At 35.9% G+C, this 19679-nt stretch overlaps 1 protein-coding gene across 9 annotated transcripts in view; it reads right to left on the bottom strand.

Annotated features, from left to right (window-relative positions):
* Nucleotides 1-16085: 16085 nt before the first annotated feature.
* TTLL5 (Tubulin tyrosine ligase-like 5) overlaps nucleotides 16086-19679 on the bottom strand; it is a 36224-nt gene continuing 32630 nt past the window's right edge. For 8 of the 9 annotated variants that reach the window (XR_011703041.1, XR_011703042.1, XR_011703048.1 and 5 more), the window contains one exon: nucleotides 17947-18041. Coding sequence is in view for 1 of the 9 variants with exons in the window: in XM_071597978.1 (XP_071454079.1) it covers nucleotides 17913-18041 (129 nt within the window). In the remaining 8 variants the exon portion in view is untranslated. Of the gene's footprint in view, nucleotides 18042-19679 lie in introns of all 9 variants that reach the window. The other variant, XM_071597978.1, reaches the window with a different exon arrangement.

The raw sequence follows: 19679 nt of genomic DNA, 5'->3' as shown, positions 1-19679 counted from the left end.
TGAGTTGTGAGCGTATTGTAGGTGATATTTGTTGCAGTTCACATACATTAACACCCCAATTGCAGATATTGAAATGGGGATATAACAAATTTTCAGTAGGTACAGTTGCAGAATGTCTAGCAAGGGTATTGGAGAACTTCCGTCATGGCTCGCTCAACTTGCTGTTCTACTTGTGACTTCAAAATAGTTTCATTGAGAAAATTCAAGCATGAAATTGTACAAAAAGTATGATTAACGAATATTAGGTCAAATATGTAGGCATAATCACATACCTGCAAACTTTCTGTGGTGAAAAACTTAGAATCACCTTTTTGCATTCTTATGCAAAGAATTATTCTATGCATGCATGTTAATTTTTGCCAAAATATTTCCAAATATTTTGAATGAAATTGCATTTTTAGGTTTAAGAGCATGAGACATTCATTGAGCTAGATTTTATTTTTGCAAAAATTCATTGAGGGGCCAAGATTGTCTCTAAATGAATGTTAAATGCATCATAGATACAAAATTAGCACCATATGTTATGGTCACTTAACTTCAGACCTTGGAAGCCCTTCTGGCACTTTCCTTTCTGTTTCAATCCTGTCTGGTGTCATGTTTATTTTTATGAATGATTTCCTCTAGAATTTTTAATTTTAAAAAAGTCAAAAATTGTGAATAAAAAATTTAATTTAAAAAAATACCAAATTAAAGTTGTAAATTATGGAGTATTTCAAATTATGTTTGAAATGAAAAAATAACTTTTTTTCCAGCCAAAAATGTTTTAATGGACTATATTAAAATGACTGCTTTAACATTTTTTTACGTTAAATGAAAACAAAATTAAAACACAGGCTATTAAAAATCAATTTTTTTGTGTCAGGATATATTTGTGAAAATGGTATACACTAGGAAATTCTTCTTCATTATAAAATGCATTTTAATCCCATTTATCTATTAAGTTTTACATAGAACCCATGGTATAGACACAACTGTATTGTCATCATCATTGAAATAAGGATCCCTTTGAGTCAATCTTTGTTTCATGGTTATATGCCATATTCAATGCTGTTTAGCATGCAATGATACAATTATCTCAATAACTCTGCTCTCTGTGAGGAGGTTGATTTGAAGCTCCCTCAACCAACCTTAAATGAAATAAGTTGGGGAATGGAAGAAGAGGTTGTGATGATACAGAGTATGACGTGTGTTTCAGGCTACCAGCCTGTCCTCTGATTTGTGATGAATCAGAGCAAGAGGTCAACCTCAAATCTAATAAGAGTGTTTTGGAAAACAGCCATTAGAGCTAGTGGGTCAAATAGAGGACTGTAATCCATATATCAATTATGATACATGGATTTCATTTATAATTGAGCTATGATTAATTATTATAATCATTAAGAGCCCTTAAATCTTGTTGAATAATAATTAATACTAAGGTACAAGAAGACATGAACCCCATAATTACTATTTATTTAAAAATTATTATTATTAAATTTATAAATGATTAACAATGAGGGAATTTTATTTTCCTACAGTGAATTAATAGTTTCATGATGTAATCTCACATTAGCAAAGTGAGAAGGGCCTCTTATTGTCATAGAAAGGATCACAGTAGAGGCTATTGATAAAGGAATATTATTTCATCACATTTTTTCCATGAATAAAACTTCCATTAACCCTAAGTAGGTTTATTGACTGAATGTATAAAAAATTGGCATATTATTGCATTTACTGAAATAACTTGAAATTTTATGATAAAAATTAAATCGTTGGATGTTTTCTTGTTACATTGGTGGCTCACAATTAATGGTTTAACAGAAATGGCATGTATTTGTTTATTAATGTGGATTGATACTTCATGTTAATTATTTATGAATATTCTCTATTTTCAAGAGATGTACTTCACAAATCCTAAACAGTTGAAAAGTTCTTTTGATTATATCACCCAGATTAATTCACATGGATTTCATTATGTAAAAAAAGTAATAGATGATGCAAATGAAGTAAAAGGCTACTGTGAGGAGTTAGCTGTAAGTTGCAATTTTTGGCATTTAGTACTCTTTAATAAAATACATAGGTGTCTAGTGGCTTTCCTAAAAGTCCTGAGTAGTAACCAGGACTTTTATTTCAATTTTTGTGACTATGGACATTCACTAATGATGAAGCTGTTTTAAAATCAACTTGAGAAAAAAATTCATGTCACTGTGATACCGTGCATTCCTTGGTGGCTTAAATCATGATACATGTAAGTTGAATTTAAGTAGAAACCTCATAAATGTAATACAAAAGCTTTATTTCTACATACCTAACTATAACGAAGAGACTGTTTCCATTTCTAGGGATTTAAGCTACTTTTACTGTTAGAATATAATGCAGAGTTGACATAAATTCAGCATCGTAGATTTATTCTCTACTGCAATTTCCTATTAACAAAAACATTTTTTCCAAAGCCCTACCTTTGAGAAAGACCTTTCCTATCCTGTTTCTCAAGAAAACATGAAAAGTCATGGATGTCTATATTTTTGGGATCTCCTTCATTCCTAATAAATATTTATGTGCACAAAAATTCAAATTTTGGTTCATAATTGGGAAAATTTTGCAAAAAGCTACTTCAAATAGTTTGCATATTGTTTTACTTAAATAGCTAGTGGAACACTCACTCATCCCAGAGGCATGGCTTTATTTACAGTTGTAGGGTCTATGTGACATTGAATACCCAGGAATTTTGAAAATGGCCCTAAATGTATCAACATTTTTGACTTATACCTCAAATAATTTCTGCATTGAAGATTAATTAATCAGGAGTTTTGTTTAAGTTTTGGTGGAAAACTATATTGAAGAATGTTTTTGAAAATATTAATAGTAAATGTAATTTATGGTAAAACTATTATATTTAAAGTAATTGTAATTTATAATAAAAGCTATTATATTTGTGGTAATTTAATTTGTAGTAAAAGTTGATTGTGGTTGGTTAGGGTACAGAAATAACTCCCAATGTAACGTGGCCCAAAAATAAGTATTTCATGGAAGCTCTGGGTTTGTTATCAAATTTGCAGCAATCAACAATCTTGCCTTGAGACATGTAATGAGAGTAATTTACAAAGTGGCCCCCAAGTTGTCACTCATATAATATCTCACTCATTTTTAATATGAAGAAGGATCTAATAATATGTCAGATTCTTAATTTCAGAAAGCTTATGAAAGTCATATGAAGAGAATCCTATTTGACCATCAAAGATTTACTAAATCATTTTTATGGTTTGATAAAAGAAAGCATGAAATGCATGCCATTGCACAGTAAGGACAGTTTTATTGCTAACTGTATGATTGCTGATTGGCATTCTACAAAAGAAATTTGAAAGTTATAAATTCATTTTTTGTGTCACAGGGAAAGAGAAAATGATGTGAGGAGCTCTGCTCTGAGTACAAAACACCGCAAGGTACGAAAAGAAGTTTGGATCGCAGGTGCTAGGTACATGGGACTGAAAAAGTTGATGGTTAGTGTAGCTACAATACTTCAGACCATCCAGCAAGATGCATACGCAGTCATACATAAATACACACGGCTAAAACCAGTGACTTCAAGAGTAAGTGGTGACATTTTTTCTGTTAGTTTCCGTTTCAACGAGTAATGTGCCACACAAAAATAACTTAATTTCATCTCATGACTAATTATCATGCAATGTGTCTATGAATTAAGAATGTGTGATACAATAGCTGAAACAAAAGGTTCGAGTATGTAAAAGTTAAACTGATCAAAGCAAAGACTCTTCACCCCAACAAGGTCACTTTGATGCAACAATTTCAGAGCGTAAAAATCATTCGCCTTGACTGGGACTCGAACCCAGATCCCTCAATATCCGGTCGAGTGCTTTAGCCACTTAAGCTACCGAGGCGTCCTCTTAAACTCTGAAATTTTGGGGCTTTTTTAAAGGAACTAGATGTTATGACGAAATACCGTACATACAATGTCACATGCATTCGTAGTCGTGCGCGAGGCGCCACTGTCCACGAGGTTAAAAGCCAACTTTAAACACGTATGGTGTTTTCCCTTTGACAAATTCCAAAGAAACTGCGGGAGATGCCGCAACAGTAACTTTTAACGGAGTCATCCGCTAATGTGCATTTTAATGCAACAATTTCAGAGCGTAAAAATCATTCGCCTTGACTGGGACTCGAACCCAGATCCCTCAATATCCGGTCGAGTGCTTTAGCCACTTAAGCTACCGAGGCGTCCTCTTAAACTCTGAAATTTCGTCATAACATCTAGTTCCTTTAAAAAAGCCCCAAAATTTCAGAGTTTAAGAGGACGCCTCGGTAGCTTAAGTGGCTAAAGCACTCGACCGGATATTGAGGGATCTGGGTTCGAGTCCCAGTCAAGGCGAATGATTTTTACGCTCTGAAATTGTTGCATTAAAATGCACATTAGCGGATGACTCCGTTAAAAGTTACTGTTGCGGCATCTCCCGCAGTTTCTTTGGAATTTGTCAAAGGGAAAACACCATACGTGTTTAAAGTTGGCTTTTAACCTCGTGGACAGTGGCGCCTCGCGCACGACTACGAATGCATGTGACATTGTATGTACGGTATTTCGTCATAACATCTAGTTCCTTTAAAAAAGCCCCAAAATTTCAGAGTTTAAGAGGACGCCTCGGTAGCTTAAGTGGCTAAAGCACTCGACCGGATATTGAGGGATCTGGGTTCGAGTCCCAGTCAAGGCGAATGATTTTTACGCTCTGAAATTGTTGCATTAAAATGCACATTAGCGGATGACTCCGTTAAAAGTTACTGTTGCGGCATCTCCCGCAGTTTCTTTGGAATTTGTCAAAGGGAAAACACCATACGTGTTTAAAGTTGGCTTTTAACCTCGTGGACAGTGGCGCCTCGCGCACGACTACGAATGCATGTGACATTGTATGTACGGTATTTCGTCATAACATCTAGTTCCTTTAAAAAAGCCCCAAAATTTCAGAGTTTAAGAGGACGCCTCGGTAGCTTAAGTGGCTAAAGCACTCGACCGGATATTGAGGGATCTGGGTTCGAGTCCCAGTCAAGGCGAATGATTTTTACGCTCTGAAATTGTTGCATTAAAATGCACATTAGCGGATGACTCCGTTAAAAGTTACTGTTGCGGCATCTCCCGCAGTTTCTTTGGAATTTGTCAAAGGGAAAACACCATACGTGTTTAAAGTTGGCTTTTAACCTCGTGGACAGTGGCGCCTCGCGCACGACTACGAATGCATGTGACATTGTATGTACGGTATTTCGTCATAACATCTAGTTCCTTTAAAAAAGCCCCAAAATTTCAGAGTTTAAGAGGACGCCTCGGTAGCTTAAGTGGCTAAAGCACTCGACCGGATATTGAGGGATCTGGGTTCGAGTCCCAGTCAAGGCGAATGATTTTTACGCTCTGAAATTGTTGCATTAAAATGCACATTAGCGGATGACTCCGTTAAAAGTTACTGTTGCGGCATCTCCCGCAGTTTCTTTGGAATTTGTCAAAGGGAAAACACCATACGTGTTTAAAGTTGGCTTTTAACCTCGTGGACAGTGGCGCCTCGCGCACGACTACGAATGCATGTGACATTGTATGTACGGTATTTCGTCATAACATCTAGTTCCTTTAAAAAAGCCCCAAAATTTCAGAGTTTAAGAGGACGCCTCGGTAGCTTAAGTGGCTAAAGCACTCGACCGGATATTGAGGGATCTGGGTTCGAGTCCCAGTCAAGGCGAATGATTTTTACGCTCTGAAATTGTTGCATTAAAATGCACATTAGCGGATGACTCCGTTAAAAGTTACTGTTGCGGCATCTCCCGCAGTTTCTTTGGAATTTGTCAAAGGGAAAACACCATACGTGTTTAAAGTTGGCTTTTAACCTCGTGGACAGTGGCGCCTCGCGCACGACTACGAATGCATGTGACATTGTATGTACGGTATTTCGTCATAACATCTAGTTCCTTTAAAAAAGCCCCAAAATTTCAGAGTTTAAGAGGACGCCTCGGTAGCTTAAGTGGCTAAAGCACTCGACCGGATATTGAGGGATCTGGGTTCGAGTCCCAGTCAAGGCGAATGATTTTTACGCTCTGAAATTGTTGCATTAAAATGCACATTAGCGGATGACTCCGTTAAAAGTTACTGTTGCGGCATCTCCCGCAGTTTCTTTGGAATTTGTCAAAGGGAAAACACCATACGTGTTTAAAGTTGGCTTTTAACCTCGTGGACAGTGGCGCCTCGCGCACGACTACGAATGCATGTGACATTGTATGTACGGTATTTCGTCATAACATCTAGTTCCTTTAAAAAAGCCCCAAAATTTCAGAGTTTAAGAGGACGCCTCGGTAGCTTAAGTGGCTAAAGCACTCGACCGGATATTGAGGGATCTGGGTTCGAGTCCCAGTCAAGGCGAATGATTTTTACGCTCTGAAATTGTTGCATTAAAATGCACATTAGCGGATGACTCCGTTAAAAGTTACTGTTGCGGCATCTCCCGCAGTTTCTTTGGAAGGTCACTTTGTTTTATTGCTGGTCTTATAAGGCTTTTGATACACCATTTTTTTACCTCATGCCAAAATTATATGAAATCTAATCATTCAGGAAAGATTTTCTTTTTCCAGGAACATTTAGTACTCAGAAAATCTCACAATTATCTCAGAAGTATTACAGACTACTTTGTTGTGTGTGCATGCTATCACTAGAATCCAACTCCTCACTGTTATTCTGCTTTCCATTAATTTTATTTGGCAACTTCCTCCCTTCCTTCACCGTTTGAAAGACTTCAGTCATCATCCTTTACCAGTCACAAATTGTAAAACCCTCCATTCTCTCTCAAAGAGTGGTCTACGACCATTGAATTAGTCCAAACATTTTTATTAGTTATTTAATGATATGAAACTATGAACCACCTCCTTAACAGCATAACTTTAATCAATTTCCTCCTCAGCTTAAAGCTGTTTCTTTCTCTAAATAAATTCTGCATCTAAATCAACATTAAAATATTTAAAAATCTATGAGTGCCATCAGCTCTAGGTGTTAACTGTTTTCTGGTTTTCAAAGTTAACGTGTAATGTGTCTATGTAAGTCATGTTGGTCTTTATCACACTATGTTCCCATACAAACCTCAATTTCTTAACAAATTGGATGTCTTGTCCCCCACTAAATCTGCATTGAATACACAAACTAGGAAAGCATAGCTGATGCTGAAAAATTATAAAACACTTTGCCCAAAGTGTAGTATTGCATATTTTAGAGAAGAGTTCAAAGTGGCAAGCATCCAAGGTAGATGACGTTAATGCAAGTAACAGGACATTCAAAGTGAATAGGGTCGGTCACTGAGCACTCAGGTCATAATTTTAATTCCTATCCCCCATTTGTATTTTATGGAGAATTTTTCAAGTAGATTGATTGGTATCCTGAGCCATTATCATTATATAAACCCATCATAGGATGTTTACTCTAGCAAGAACATTAATATGTTTGACACAGTACTGAAAGACACAAGAGAAAACTGACTGAACTGAAAATCACCAATGATCAGGTGAAATAAAATTTGCGAAGGCTTAGATGGAACCATTTGTAATGCCTATAAACTCCACATTACATTTGTAGATTATGAAAAATAGACCTATATAATCAATTATTCAAAATTTTTAAGTAAAATTAGCTAATCAAGGTTGAATGAATTGCACTTATCATAAAAAGAAGTAGGTAGGTAATTTGGAGAGGCAAAAGGGAATTGTCAACCTATCAAGCTATGCTGTAAATATTTTCAAATTTAGCTTTCTGAAATAGGTTTATACCATAAACAGTAATTTGTGGTAAACAGATGTTGTGAACTTTCATAATAAAAACCACCTGCACATTTAACCACATATATCACCTTAATCCAATCAACTTAAAAATTAATCACTCAAAGATGAGATGTACAAAGATGTAAATAAAATTTTCTGGTGATGTTTAAAAAATCAACCCTTGAATTCCTTGAAATTTTGAATGACTTCACCAGACCTGGTTGTGTGAAACAATATAATCCTTCTGTAATTTAGAAAATAAAAATACATTCTTAGTACAAAAACTTTCATAAAAATAATGCCGGGTGTGCAGATTCAGCAGTGTATGTGTATATAAACTCATGCTCCTCTCACCGTATTTTTCTGCAGATAGCTTTCCAGATCGTGAGAAATAAATTAAATTTTTTCAAGCAAACTGAAAGGAACAACAAGACATTGATGACACTCAAAAAGCAACTAAATGAGTCTTACATGATGAAAAAATATCATAAGGTATGTTGTGTGGGTGGAAAAATTTGCACAAATGTATCTCCCTCCCACCTGAAATAAAAAATTTAACAGCACATGCTATACATACCTGTAGAATTAAGTGCAAGGACAGATAAAATATAATTTCCAACAAGTGAAACAGTTTTGCACAGTCGTGATCATCTATCATGATCAGCCTTGTTGTAAGCCAATATTTGTACACTTGCATATCCATAGACATCCATAGTTGGACACGCACACATATATCTATGTGTGTGTGTATGTATATATATATATATATATACACACATACATATATATATATATATATAGATCTCAGTGTAAATTACGTTTCCTGGATAGCTCAAGTGGTTAAGAGCCTCCGCCCGGCAAGTGGAAAGATCCGGAGTTAAAATCCTGGTCTAGGAAATATTTTTACTCTCGTGGTCTGCTTGATTCCGCCTTCCCCACCCTGTGTTCGTCCTTTATGTTTGTTCCTATCCCTTTCCCTTATATCTGTTTCTATATAAATGAGTACATATATATATATATATATATATATATATATATATATATATATATATATATATATATATATATATATATATATATATATATATACACACACACACACACACATATATATGTATATATATATACACACACACACACATATACATAATATAAATATATATATTCCTCCCATGGACTACAATCTTGACGTGGTGGGAGGGTTTGTGTGTTCTGATGACTCCTAGAGCTGTGCTGGCAGGAGCAATGATAATTGCTCCTGTTTGGGTCACCCATGCCAGATGGGTAAAAGGATACAATCCAGACAAAAGGTAGTCCATGCAGCATCTGTTCCTCACTGAGGCAGCTGCAAAGGCCAGAGGGGCCAGATGCCTTTGCAGCTGTCTTTCATTGAGTCATGGTCCTTATGTTAAAAACACCATTGAGGAAGGCAATGGGTAACCACCCCAATTATTCATCTCATGATTTTTATGATGGACAGTATAGTGAAAATGAGTCCTGGATATCATGGGACTTGACCTAATCTGCCATTCTTCGTGCTCAGTAATGGGAGAGGCAAAGCTACAGTGGTTGTTATCTCACGAAACCCTTGCAAAGGAAAACCGACTGCAGCAGGAAAGAATACGCAGAAGAAAAAGACCAAATTGGTTAGAATAGGAAATAGAATAGGAATTAGTTAGAATAGGAAGGTTAGCAAAATGCTGAGGACAGGAAAATTAGAGAATATCAAGGAAGAGATAGAAAGAGATAAAGATATTATAGGTTATGCGAGGTGAGATGAAAGGATAGAGGGGATAACTGGAGTGATATTTACAGAGTAATAAACAGCGAAGGGGACAACAGCCAGCAAGGCATTGTCATAATATTGAATAGCAAAGTAGGAAGAAATATAGTCAACATAGCAAGTGACGGATTGAATATTACCAGCAGAGGTAAAAGAAGAACCGACAAATTTGGTCATTGTGTATGCCACCAAGCAATAAGGAGGAAGAAGTCAATATAGGACATATGACAAGAAAGCAATCGAATTCTGCAACAGACAGGGGTTAATCATAAGCAACACTTGGTTTAGACACCTCAAAAGGCATAGGTATATGTACATGGAAAATGAAAGGTGACTCAGAAATGTATCAGTTATATTGCATTATGGCTGGGCACAGATTTAGGAACAGCGTGATCAATTCGCACAGTTTCCCATGAGCTGATGCAGACTCTGATCAGAATTAGTAATCATTAAGTTTAGAGTTCATTCAGAAAGATAAGGCAGGGAAGGAGTATTATCAGGCTGTAGAGAAAATCATGAGTGATAAGAGGAACTGAGTACTATGGAGGAAAAAGGGGTTAATATCAAAAAATGGGTTATCAAAAGCCATAAAAGAAACTACAGGAAGTGTAGGAAAAGAACAAGGAAACTATCAACCACAGATGAGATGAGAAGAAAGATAAATGAAGGTAGAAATGGAAGAATGTAAATAAGGAATTAGGCAGAGAAAAGTGCAGAGAGCTATATAAAATTGATACAGTTAACAAAAAGAGCAAAAGAAAAGTGGTGGATGCAGTGCAAGGATGTAAAAGTTTGTGAGGGAGAGTGACATTGGTGCACTATACAAGAAGATGAAAACACTATCGGAAAGTAAGAAGGGTGGCTGTGTTAACAGTTAGAGATAAGCCGGGGAAAATAATAGATGAAATAGAAAAGATCCAAGAGAGATGGAAGGAATACAATTATATAGAAGAACTGTATGGTAAAGAACTTCGGCCAGCGATGTTAGTCATAGAAAGAGTATATGACATAGAGGAAGATAGCTTAGGTCTAGGCATACTCGAAAATGAGATAGAAAGGGCATTAAGGGTACTGAAGTCAAGTAAGGCCATGGAGGCAGACAACATTCCTAAACTACTAAAATGTTTAGGAAAATATGGGAGGAAGAGGTTTTCTGGACTGATTCCTAGCATCTATGAAATAGGAATTTGGCCAGAAGACTTTGCCAGATCTGTATTAATTCCTATTCCAAAAAAGGTCAAAGTTACATCACGTGAGGACTACAGAACAATAAGTATGATTTTCCATGCAGCTAAAGTGGCTTTCAGGATCATCAACAAAAGGATGGCTAGGTGGCAAATGATTACTTAGGGGACGATCAGTTTGGGTTTAGGAAGGGGAGAGGCAGGTGCGATGCCATTGCACTAACGAGATCACTAATCGAGAAGAATATAGAATACAATCAGGACGTATTGGCCTGTATCCTACATTTCAAAAAGAAAATTGATAGAGTGGATAGGGAAAAACTAATGAATATATTGCAGGAAATAGGAGTAGATTGGAGTTGGCAACCTGTATATATCTCAGACTGCTCAGGTGTGAGTGTAGGATGGAATAGTCTGGATGGGCAGTGTTAGGAAGAGGTCAGGGTTGCCCATTATCACCGTTGCTGTTCAACCTGTATGCAGAGGAAATGATTAAAGAGGCATAGGAAGAATTGGAGATAGGAATGAAAGTCTGCGGGGAACTCATTAAATCTTTTAGATTTTTTGATTATCAAGCTATAGTTTGTCAGTCAGCCAAGGGATTGCTGGCATTATTGAGCACATTGGAAATTCAGAGCGATAGGTATGGGATGAGAATAAATGCAAATACAACAATAGTAATGAGGCTTTACAGAAAGAGAAAGGCTAAGTTGTACGTTAAAATAGGATGGTAAAAACTATAGCATGTGGAACAGTTCACTTATCTCGGAAGTGTTTAGGACCAATACAATCAAATTATAAGGGACATGAGGAGAAGAATTGCATTGGGCAAAGAAGCACAAGGAGAGAATTGATGACAGGGATGTGGGGTAAGGATATTAAGAGAAGGGTCAGGAAAACTTTGATTGATATGCAGCGTAGTTATGTATGGTGCAGAAACATGGTCATTTAAGCACAAAGATGGGTATAGATTGGAGGCTTGTGAAATGTGGGTTTTGGAGAAGGATGGAGAAGGTGAAGTGGACCAAAAGGAAAACAAATGAGAACGAAGCAATCCCCTCTCCTTCCTCAATGGGAGGAGAGGGGATTACCACGAAAAATTCTAAGGAGACGGAAAAAATGGATGCAAAGGGCAGTGGAAGAGTGTAATAGAGATAGATAATAGTCTTTATTTTGGGGCAAGATTGATTGATTGATGATTGGGGCAAGAGTCTCTTCTACCACCTAACCACACATAGAGAAGAGAGTGTTGGACTAATGGAGCCAGGGATAAGAAAGGGCTGTTGGACAGAATGAAGGAAATTTATGGAGCTGTAGAAGGACCTTGTTGTAGATTAGGATATTGGGTTGAATTTTGTCAGGAGAGACTAGATATTATTTGGTAGTCGTGTCTGTCCAAAACCCACCCTAACCAGTAGATTACCTGTAATAAATATATATAAAACTGTTACTCTATATTACCTTTTGGTATTAAAATATAGTAAAAATACCCAATGACTAATACATTGAAATATAAATCATTGTAATGATTCTAAATTGATGATTTTAAGTTCTAAATCTTACAGTATTAACAGTACAATTAAGGCAACTTTTGGTACACACTTTATGTCTAATTATCTCTCTCATTTGAATTCAATTAATCCATTATCGTTTCTAACCAGTACCTCCACTATTAATTATCAGGTGCAACAATTTCAGAGTGTAAAAATCATTCGCCTTGACTGGGATCCCAGTCAAGGCGAATGATTTTTACACTCTGAAATTGTTGCATTGAAATGCACATTAGCGGATGACTCCGTTAAAAGTTACTGTTGTGGCATCTCCCACAGTTTCCTTGGAATTTGTCATTAATTATCAGTATTTTTCATACATTTTATATGCTCCAGTACGCTTAGACTAGTACCTACAAATTGTTGATTGGCAACGTTGGGGCTTTCCAAGTCAACTGTGGCCTCAGTCAATAAACAATGTGTGAAGTACAGGTCCAAGGTAACACATTAACCAGTAGCATACAGAAGTGATTCATTTGACCTATAACTGGAATACACTAATTTTATTTACAGCGGAGGGATTACAAAGATAGATCATCTTTCCCAAGTTACCAAGAGGTAAAAGACCCCAAACCTTTGAAAAAAGAAGACAATTTTTACACTGAAGACATTTTCAACAAAAGCTTAGAATACCGACCCACTCTACTAAGGGATGACCGAATAGATCTTCCACAGGATCAGAGAGAAAAAGATATCTCAGATCAAGCAAGCAGCAATGACATAGAAAGCAGCAAAGAATCTGGATCTTGGTTAGAATTTCTAAAAAGAGACAGCATTGCAAGCATAAGTGGGAAGTCTATTTCAAAACTCAGTAGTTTATCGGGTTCTTCAAGCTCAAGTCATGCCTCAATTCTTGAGGATTCTGAATCCAAACAGATACAAAAACCAACAAAAACATTTAGTCAGGATTCTGTTTCAAATTACCCTAACAGTACTTTGGAATTTACCCTCGTTGATGTAAAAAAGATTTTCTGTGGGAAAAAAAGGATATTCCCCATGAAAATACAAAATGAAAAAGGAAAGGAAATTGGAAACATGACAAGATACAAAAGAGAAAACAGAGTGGAGATCAAATCTGCCAGGCAAATGAACACACATGAGATGACTTCGGCAAGCAATGTGAAACCCCATACACGTGAAGAACATACACTGTCTGCTTTAATGGATGAGCAGCTTGAAGGAATCACATCAAAACCGACTGAATCTGACAGCCAAAGTAATAAGAATATGTCACGAAAATCTACGAGAATACATAGACCAGAATATATGAGGTGGACAAATTGTATATCTTTTAAAGATGAAACTGACCCTAACTATAAAAGACTGACACAAAAAATACAGCGGACATCAAATAAAAGTTTCCAATTGAAAGTTGAGAATCGGCAAAATGTCAATTTTATACAGTCTCCATATCTACCAACATTACAAATCGCATTGGAAGAACCAGATCAGTGTCAAAAACATGTAGACCCTCTTGAATTCATAAATCCCACATTAGACAAAGAATTGAGAACATATAAACAAAACTTTTACAAAAACAAAAATTGTACTGCACTATGTTGGTCTAAAAAATAAACTATGCTGAAATTTGCCAAAGAATAACCCCAAAAGTTTAACGTACCAGTGTATGCTCATGGTCTGAAAGATTCATCAAGAGAATTAACAATTAAAAAAAAAATGAAAATTAAAGTGCATTTGGAAATTTTTGCTAAGGTATAATAAGATCAAAAACCCTTTTTTAATAGTAATTTGATTAGTTTGCCTATCACAAGTTAAAGTCATTTGGTGTTGTCTATGCTGTGTGCCCTTCTCAAAATGTACCACGAAGTGATTAAGTGCACCTCCATTTTCTCCATCTTCCTGCCTCCTCTTCATTCTATCCCAGGCCTTTACTCAATATTAATCCACAAACAGCCAAGTTTTGGCCTTTTAGATTGCATCATCAACATGAAAAACAATAAGGGCAATCACCAAGTAAGTAGGTAGAGGAGAACTCATCTGGGTGATCATTAATCTAAAAACAGTGGATTAGCAGAATTTCACATAAAACTCTAACTTTCGCTACCAATGAGGCTGCTACACCTTTCTTTTCTGGTAACCAATTTAATTAACTCTTAAAATAAGCCATCAATTAATCCATACATCCTCATTTTATTCCTCCAATTCCGCTCCCTTAAAAGTCATGGTTAGTATCCTCATTCCTCTGAATACATAATGAGATCAGTTTTTATCTCTTCTGAGTAATGTTCACCAGTTCATTTTTATGTCCTTTCCTAAACCCCATTTAGCACCTTCTAATTCTTAACTCAATTCCCAAGTTTATTCTCTCCAATCTCATCCTTGTCCACTCTTTAGATGCCTTCTTAATCTCTCTTTCCCACGGACCATGCTTCACAAATGTACCAGAGAGCACTTGTACAGCATTTGATTGGTCTCTTCCTCAGCTGTGGGTAATGTACTGTATGCCTCCTGCTTATTTTACACAGGTCAACCTATTTTAAGAACCAAAATCCTCCCTGAGAACAGTCAGTAAGGATCTTGAACAAAAAAAACATTCCATACGGTTCCCCAAGGTGATTAAAAGGGGAATTGATTCACAGTAAAGATTTACCATTGCTGAGGCAGGGTAGTTAAGAGGAGTTATATCTTAGGAATAACTTACAGCCAAAAACATTTGATAGACAACTTTTTGTCAAACATCAAGCTTAAGTTTATAATAAAAGTTTCTACAGAACATAAATTTAACAAATGTATACTTAAACGATTGGGTTTCCAAGATGCAAACAAGATATGAAAATGCTGAGTCAATTTAATGTTTCAGGGACATGGATTTCACCAAACCCTCATTCTTTATCCATAATTATGTCCAAACACAAATTCTACATAACATTTCTATCCTCTCGTAAAGCGATTCAAATTTACTCCAAAAAAGGACATAAGTATCTTTTTCATTCACGCTATAAAAATTAAATAATGCCAGTCATTTCATCTTTCTCCTTTAAAACAGACTGCAGGAACTCCTAATTTAAGAATTCAATCCTTTGGGATTAGAATTCAATTACGTTAAATATAATTCTTTGGGAGTGGAATGTTTCTCAGTGCTCTCTAATGGTAAAATAAAGAAGCGGTCTCTACTTTTTAATGACTCACCTGTACCTACGGTGAAAAATCTTGGAATCGAACTTTCCATTATTCTGCTGCCTCAACCTGGACAACACTACAATTCCATTTGTACTTTCTTCCAGGGATCAAAATAATGTAAATGCATCAGTCTATCCACTTCTAGGATCTTCTTTCTTTGTTGGCTCATATTGTCTAATTAATTTAAACTTGATTCATGGAAACATTATTCAATTTTCTGGGGCTATAAGTTTGCCTGAGAGCTGATTTGGTATGGGAGAGACAAAAGTTCTGTTCATTCCTTCTTGTACACTGGTTCACATGCTACCAATTTGAATTACCATTTCTTTTCCACACAACGATGGTGTGACTGGTCACATGCTAGTATTTTTGCAGAAAAGGACTGCCATTTTACAGAAAAATCAGTTGGAGTAAAATTGTATAACATTGCAAAGTTTTTAGTCATTTTTAAATAGAAACCTCAATGGCTCATGAAAACAATGCACCCAACCATTGCAATTCAATGAAACAATAAATTCTCTTTTTCATTTCCCTTTTTGTCACAAGTTTTGTAAAAACAACCTGAAGAAAACCTCTCTACACACTGCACATGGGTTTCAAGATGAGGACGATATTTTTAACATCTGCTCAAAGTCTTCATGTAGGAGAGAGAATTAAAACCACTGAAGTATGTTGTACATTCTTTAATGATTGAATTTAAATCCCTAAGCCACATTAATTCATCATGAAACAAAATATGCTCTATTTGTGCAATTTCCATTGAATCAACCATAATTATGATTATGACTGCTGTTAAAAGCTTGAGAAACATTAGTAATTGAAGGAAGACCACAGGAGGGAGTCAATTTATCATGAAGCATCAAATATATGATATGCAAATATATCGATTGCCCATTGCTAAATAATATACCAGGTGCAATTTACTTTGCTCATGCATAATTAATCTTTGGAATAAATAGGGGATCACAGAATTTGTGGCTATTCATTTCCTGCAGCATCATAAAAATTCTATAAAACTATAATATATGATGGTTTCTCAATCAAAAATGAACCACACAAAAATTTAATCACCACCACTTTTTGCTATTCCAATACTGCCCAACAAATACTGCAATATGCAGCAAACGTGCAGTGGAATCACTGATTTCATTGACGACAATGGGCATGCTTGAAGCACATAATTAATGGAGAACAATAAATGCCCTAAAGCAATTAATACAATAAAAATTCAGATCCATAAAAAAAAAAACAAAACATGGGAAAAGAAACATACATATATGTATATATATATAAATAAGAGTACTGTAGTACAACATAAATATTCTCTGAATAAATTACTAAAATCTCTTAATCCTCAAACACAAAGCGTACATGTGTCCGTATAAGACATGACAATGGGGTATAAATTATCACAGAAATAAATAAGTTTTCTCCCCCCCCCAGCATAATCTGCTGAGGGTTAAAGTTTAAAATGGCACAGCCTGCTCAGTATCATTTGACTAATAAGTTAGCACAATTGAAATAACAATCTTTCTTGGATCAGAAAGGAAAGACACAATTCATTTAGCGCCTATTAACCTCATCTTACGTAACAACCTAATCATCTTGTAAAAGCATAAGTATTGATATCACACTCAGTCCACTGAAAATGAATTACATGGCCAAGTTATTTGATCAAAACAATGACAGCAAGGCACGGATAGGGTAAATTGGAGTGTCTGGTTGCTGTCAAGAAGCTAGCTATGAGAATACTGCTCAGAAATAAGGACGGCAGCAAATTAATTCCATCACCACACAAACAACATAAATCTATTGTACATTGCACAAACTGTAACAGTTAAAATTCCGTACACACAATACAAATCCTATTTCATCACACAGTATTGCTGAATGAAATACTGAACGCTGAAAAGTGAATCGAATAAATACTCATGGCCCATAAAAATGTCTCTTTGGTCTTAAGTTAAAGTATTATTAACCTCATTGTATATTTTCGGTAAACCACCCTGAGTCAAAATCATGTGCCATTTGATTATGCATTTGGAATATGGCTAAGGAAAGCTTTAAAATCTTAGAATAGTGAAATTATTACATTTCAAGGCTTATTTGCTTGTAAGTAGGTACTATATAAATGCATTCCTTATCCTTAATCCAACCACTTTTTTCAACATCCTAAATTTTTAATACATTAATTATAATCACAGATTTGCCCCTGCAACTTCTTAATTCACTGTACTGGACATTATTTGTTCCCCCGACACGAATGGTGTGACCATAAGCCCAGTGCTCATCTGAACATCTAAATTTTATTCGATGATTAGGTGCAGATATGCAAGAAGTGATGACTCTGTGAGGGTGTGCTATGACTTGCTGCAGATGATGCAAAATTGGCAATCCACTGGGCAGTTGACAACCCTTACAGCATCCTACAGGGTAAACATTCCTTATTTTAATCCTTACAGTGTCCTAGAGGGTAACCATTTCTTAGGATGCCATCCTTGAACTAGACACATCTGTTATTCCTCTCTGATGCACACAACCTTTGGATGGACTGGTAACACTGTCTGGCTTGCTCACAGCATGCGCAGGCGAAGATGTATGTTTGGAAGAATCCTATAAAGATAATCAAGCCATACCATGAGAGCATCATGCCTGCATACCACAAAGCCAAGCAAGTTCACATTCACATCCCTAAAAAATGACTGGAAATTTTTTTGATATGCTCGACTGTCCTCACTCATTTCCATGTTCTCAAATCTTAAGAGAAGCTCCTGATTAGACTGCACCTAATTAATATTTTTTACTGACCACAACCATTAACAAAATGTATTGTTACTTTATTAGATGCCACTCCACAACAATATCAAAGTTAGGTAGGTTATATAAACAATGGCAACTACATATATGCCATGAAGAACTCCTGAGTGATTACAAATAAGCTTAAGACTTCTGCCTATGTGTACATCAATACAAATATATACAAAATCCATTGTAAAAAAAGCTACTTGTATCACTTGAGAACATGTTTAATAGTTTCTTGGAACCATTAGTGAACAATAAACATTTTAAAATTAATGCCTAGCAAAGAGGCCTTTCCATATTTCCAGTCTTACTACTTGTAAATAATACATCCTTGGTTTTTATAAGAATTATATTGTCGAAAATTTTGAATTCAATCATATATGAAAGCAAATCCCACATATGTAAGCTCAACACATTTTGCAAATCTTAAAGCCACTCATGATTTCACAAAATGACTGAGTTGCTCACACCACTAAACATTCTCTATGATCCACTGAGAGTTTAATTAAATAAATATGACCGCATTGCATATTCAACTTGTATATGTATGGTAGTCCAGGGTCAGAGCGGTGCACTAGAGACTGGAGGGCCTGGGTTCGATTCCACGGCAAGCCTCTCTAGGCACCCTCAGCTTCACCCAAGCTATGTGTTTTTTCGGGAACCAGATCTTCCCAAGAAATCATAACTGACACAGGGAAAGGAACTGGCCCCCCTAACCTGATGTGTGAATTTCACATGCTGTCAATCTTAGTCCTGGATGAACTCTAGCATCTCCTACCAGACCGACCTTCGGGTTGATTACTGTGTTTATGGCTTTTTTGTATTTGACACAGTTCCTATGTAATAGTGTCTTTCACAGAAGCACAACATTAAGATTGCCTGTGTGGCTTTTGCTTTGGCCAGAGCCCTTCCTCTAATACTGTGGATAAACTTGAATAGTTCAGATGCTTCCATTATTCACAAGATGACTTTTCCATTATAATTAAATATCAATGACTGCGATTTGAATGTTTAAACATGTCACTGATATACAATTTTCTAGAAAAAACTAAAGGCTGCATCCATTCATATATCACAAGCACTTTTTTTAAGAGACTAGTTAAGACAAAGATGTACAGGTTAATTAACATGTTCACATAATTAATTCTAAGCAGATCTCACCAGCAAAATGAAAGCGTACTCCTTTGAGTTTTTGACTAACAGATCATAATTACATTGATTTTCTGATGGAGACCTTGATCCACCAGTTATTTTCAAGCAAGCTTAACAAAAAATACAACATGCTGCATTAACACAAATCTTCTCATAACATTTTCACATGGCATGATTCAAGGACTTAACACTTCAAAGGGGGCTCCAGAATTTCAGTGTGAATATTCATTTCATGGTCAGTATTTACAGATGATCCAACTTTTTTTGGTCTCCCTGGGACAAAACAATGATGCCATT

The sequence above is a fragment of the Hetaerina americana genome, unplaced genomic scaffold, assembly GCF_022747635.1.
Source record: "Hetaerina americana unplaced genomic scaffold, ioHetAmer1.1.p SCAF_9, whole genome shotgun sequence".
In the NCBI taxonomy this organism is placed as follows: Eukaryota; Metazoa; Arthropoda; class Insecta; order Odonata; family Calopterygidae; genus Hetaerina; species Hetaerina americana.
The sequence above is the reverse complement of the archived record's forward strand: the minus strand, read 5'-3'. Positions and strand labels throughout refer to the sequence as shown.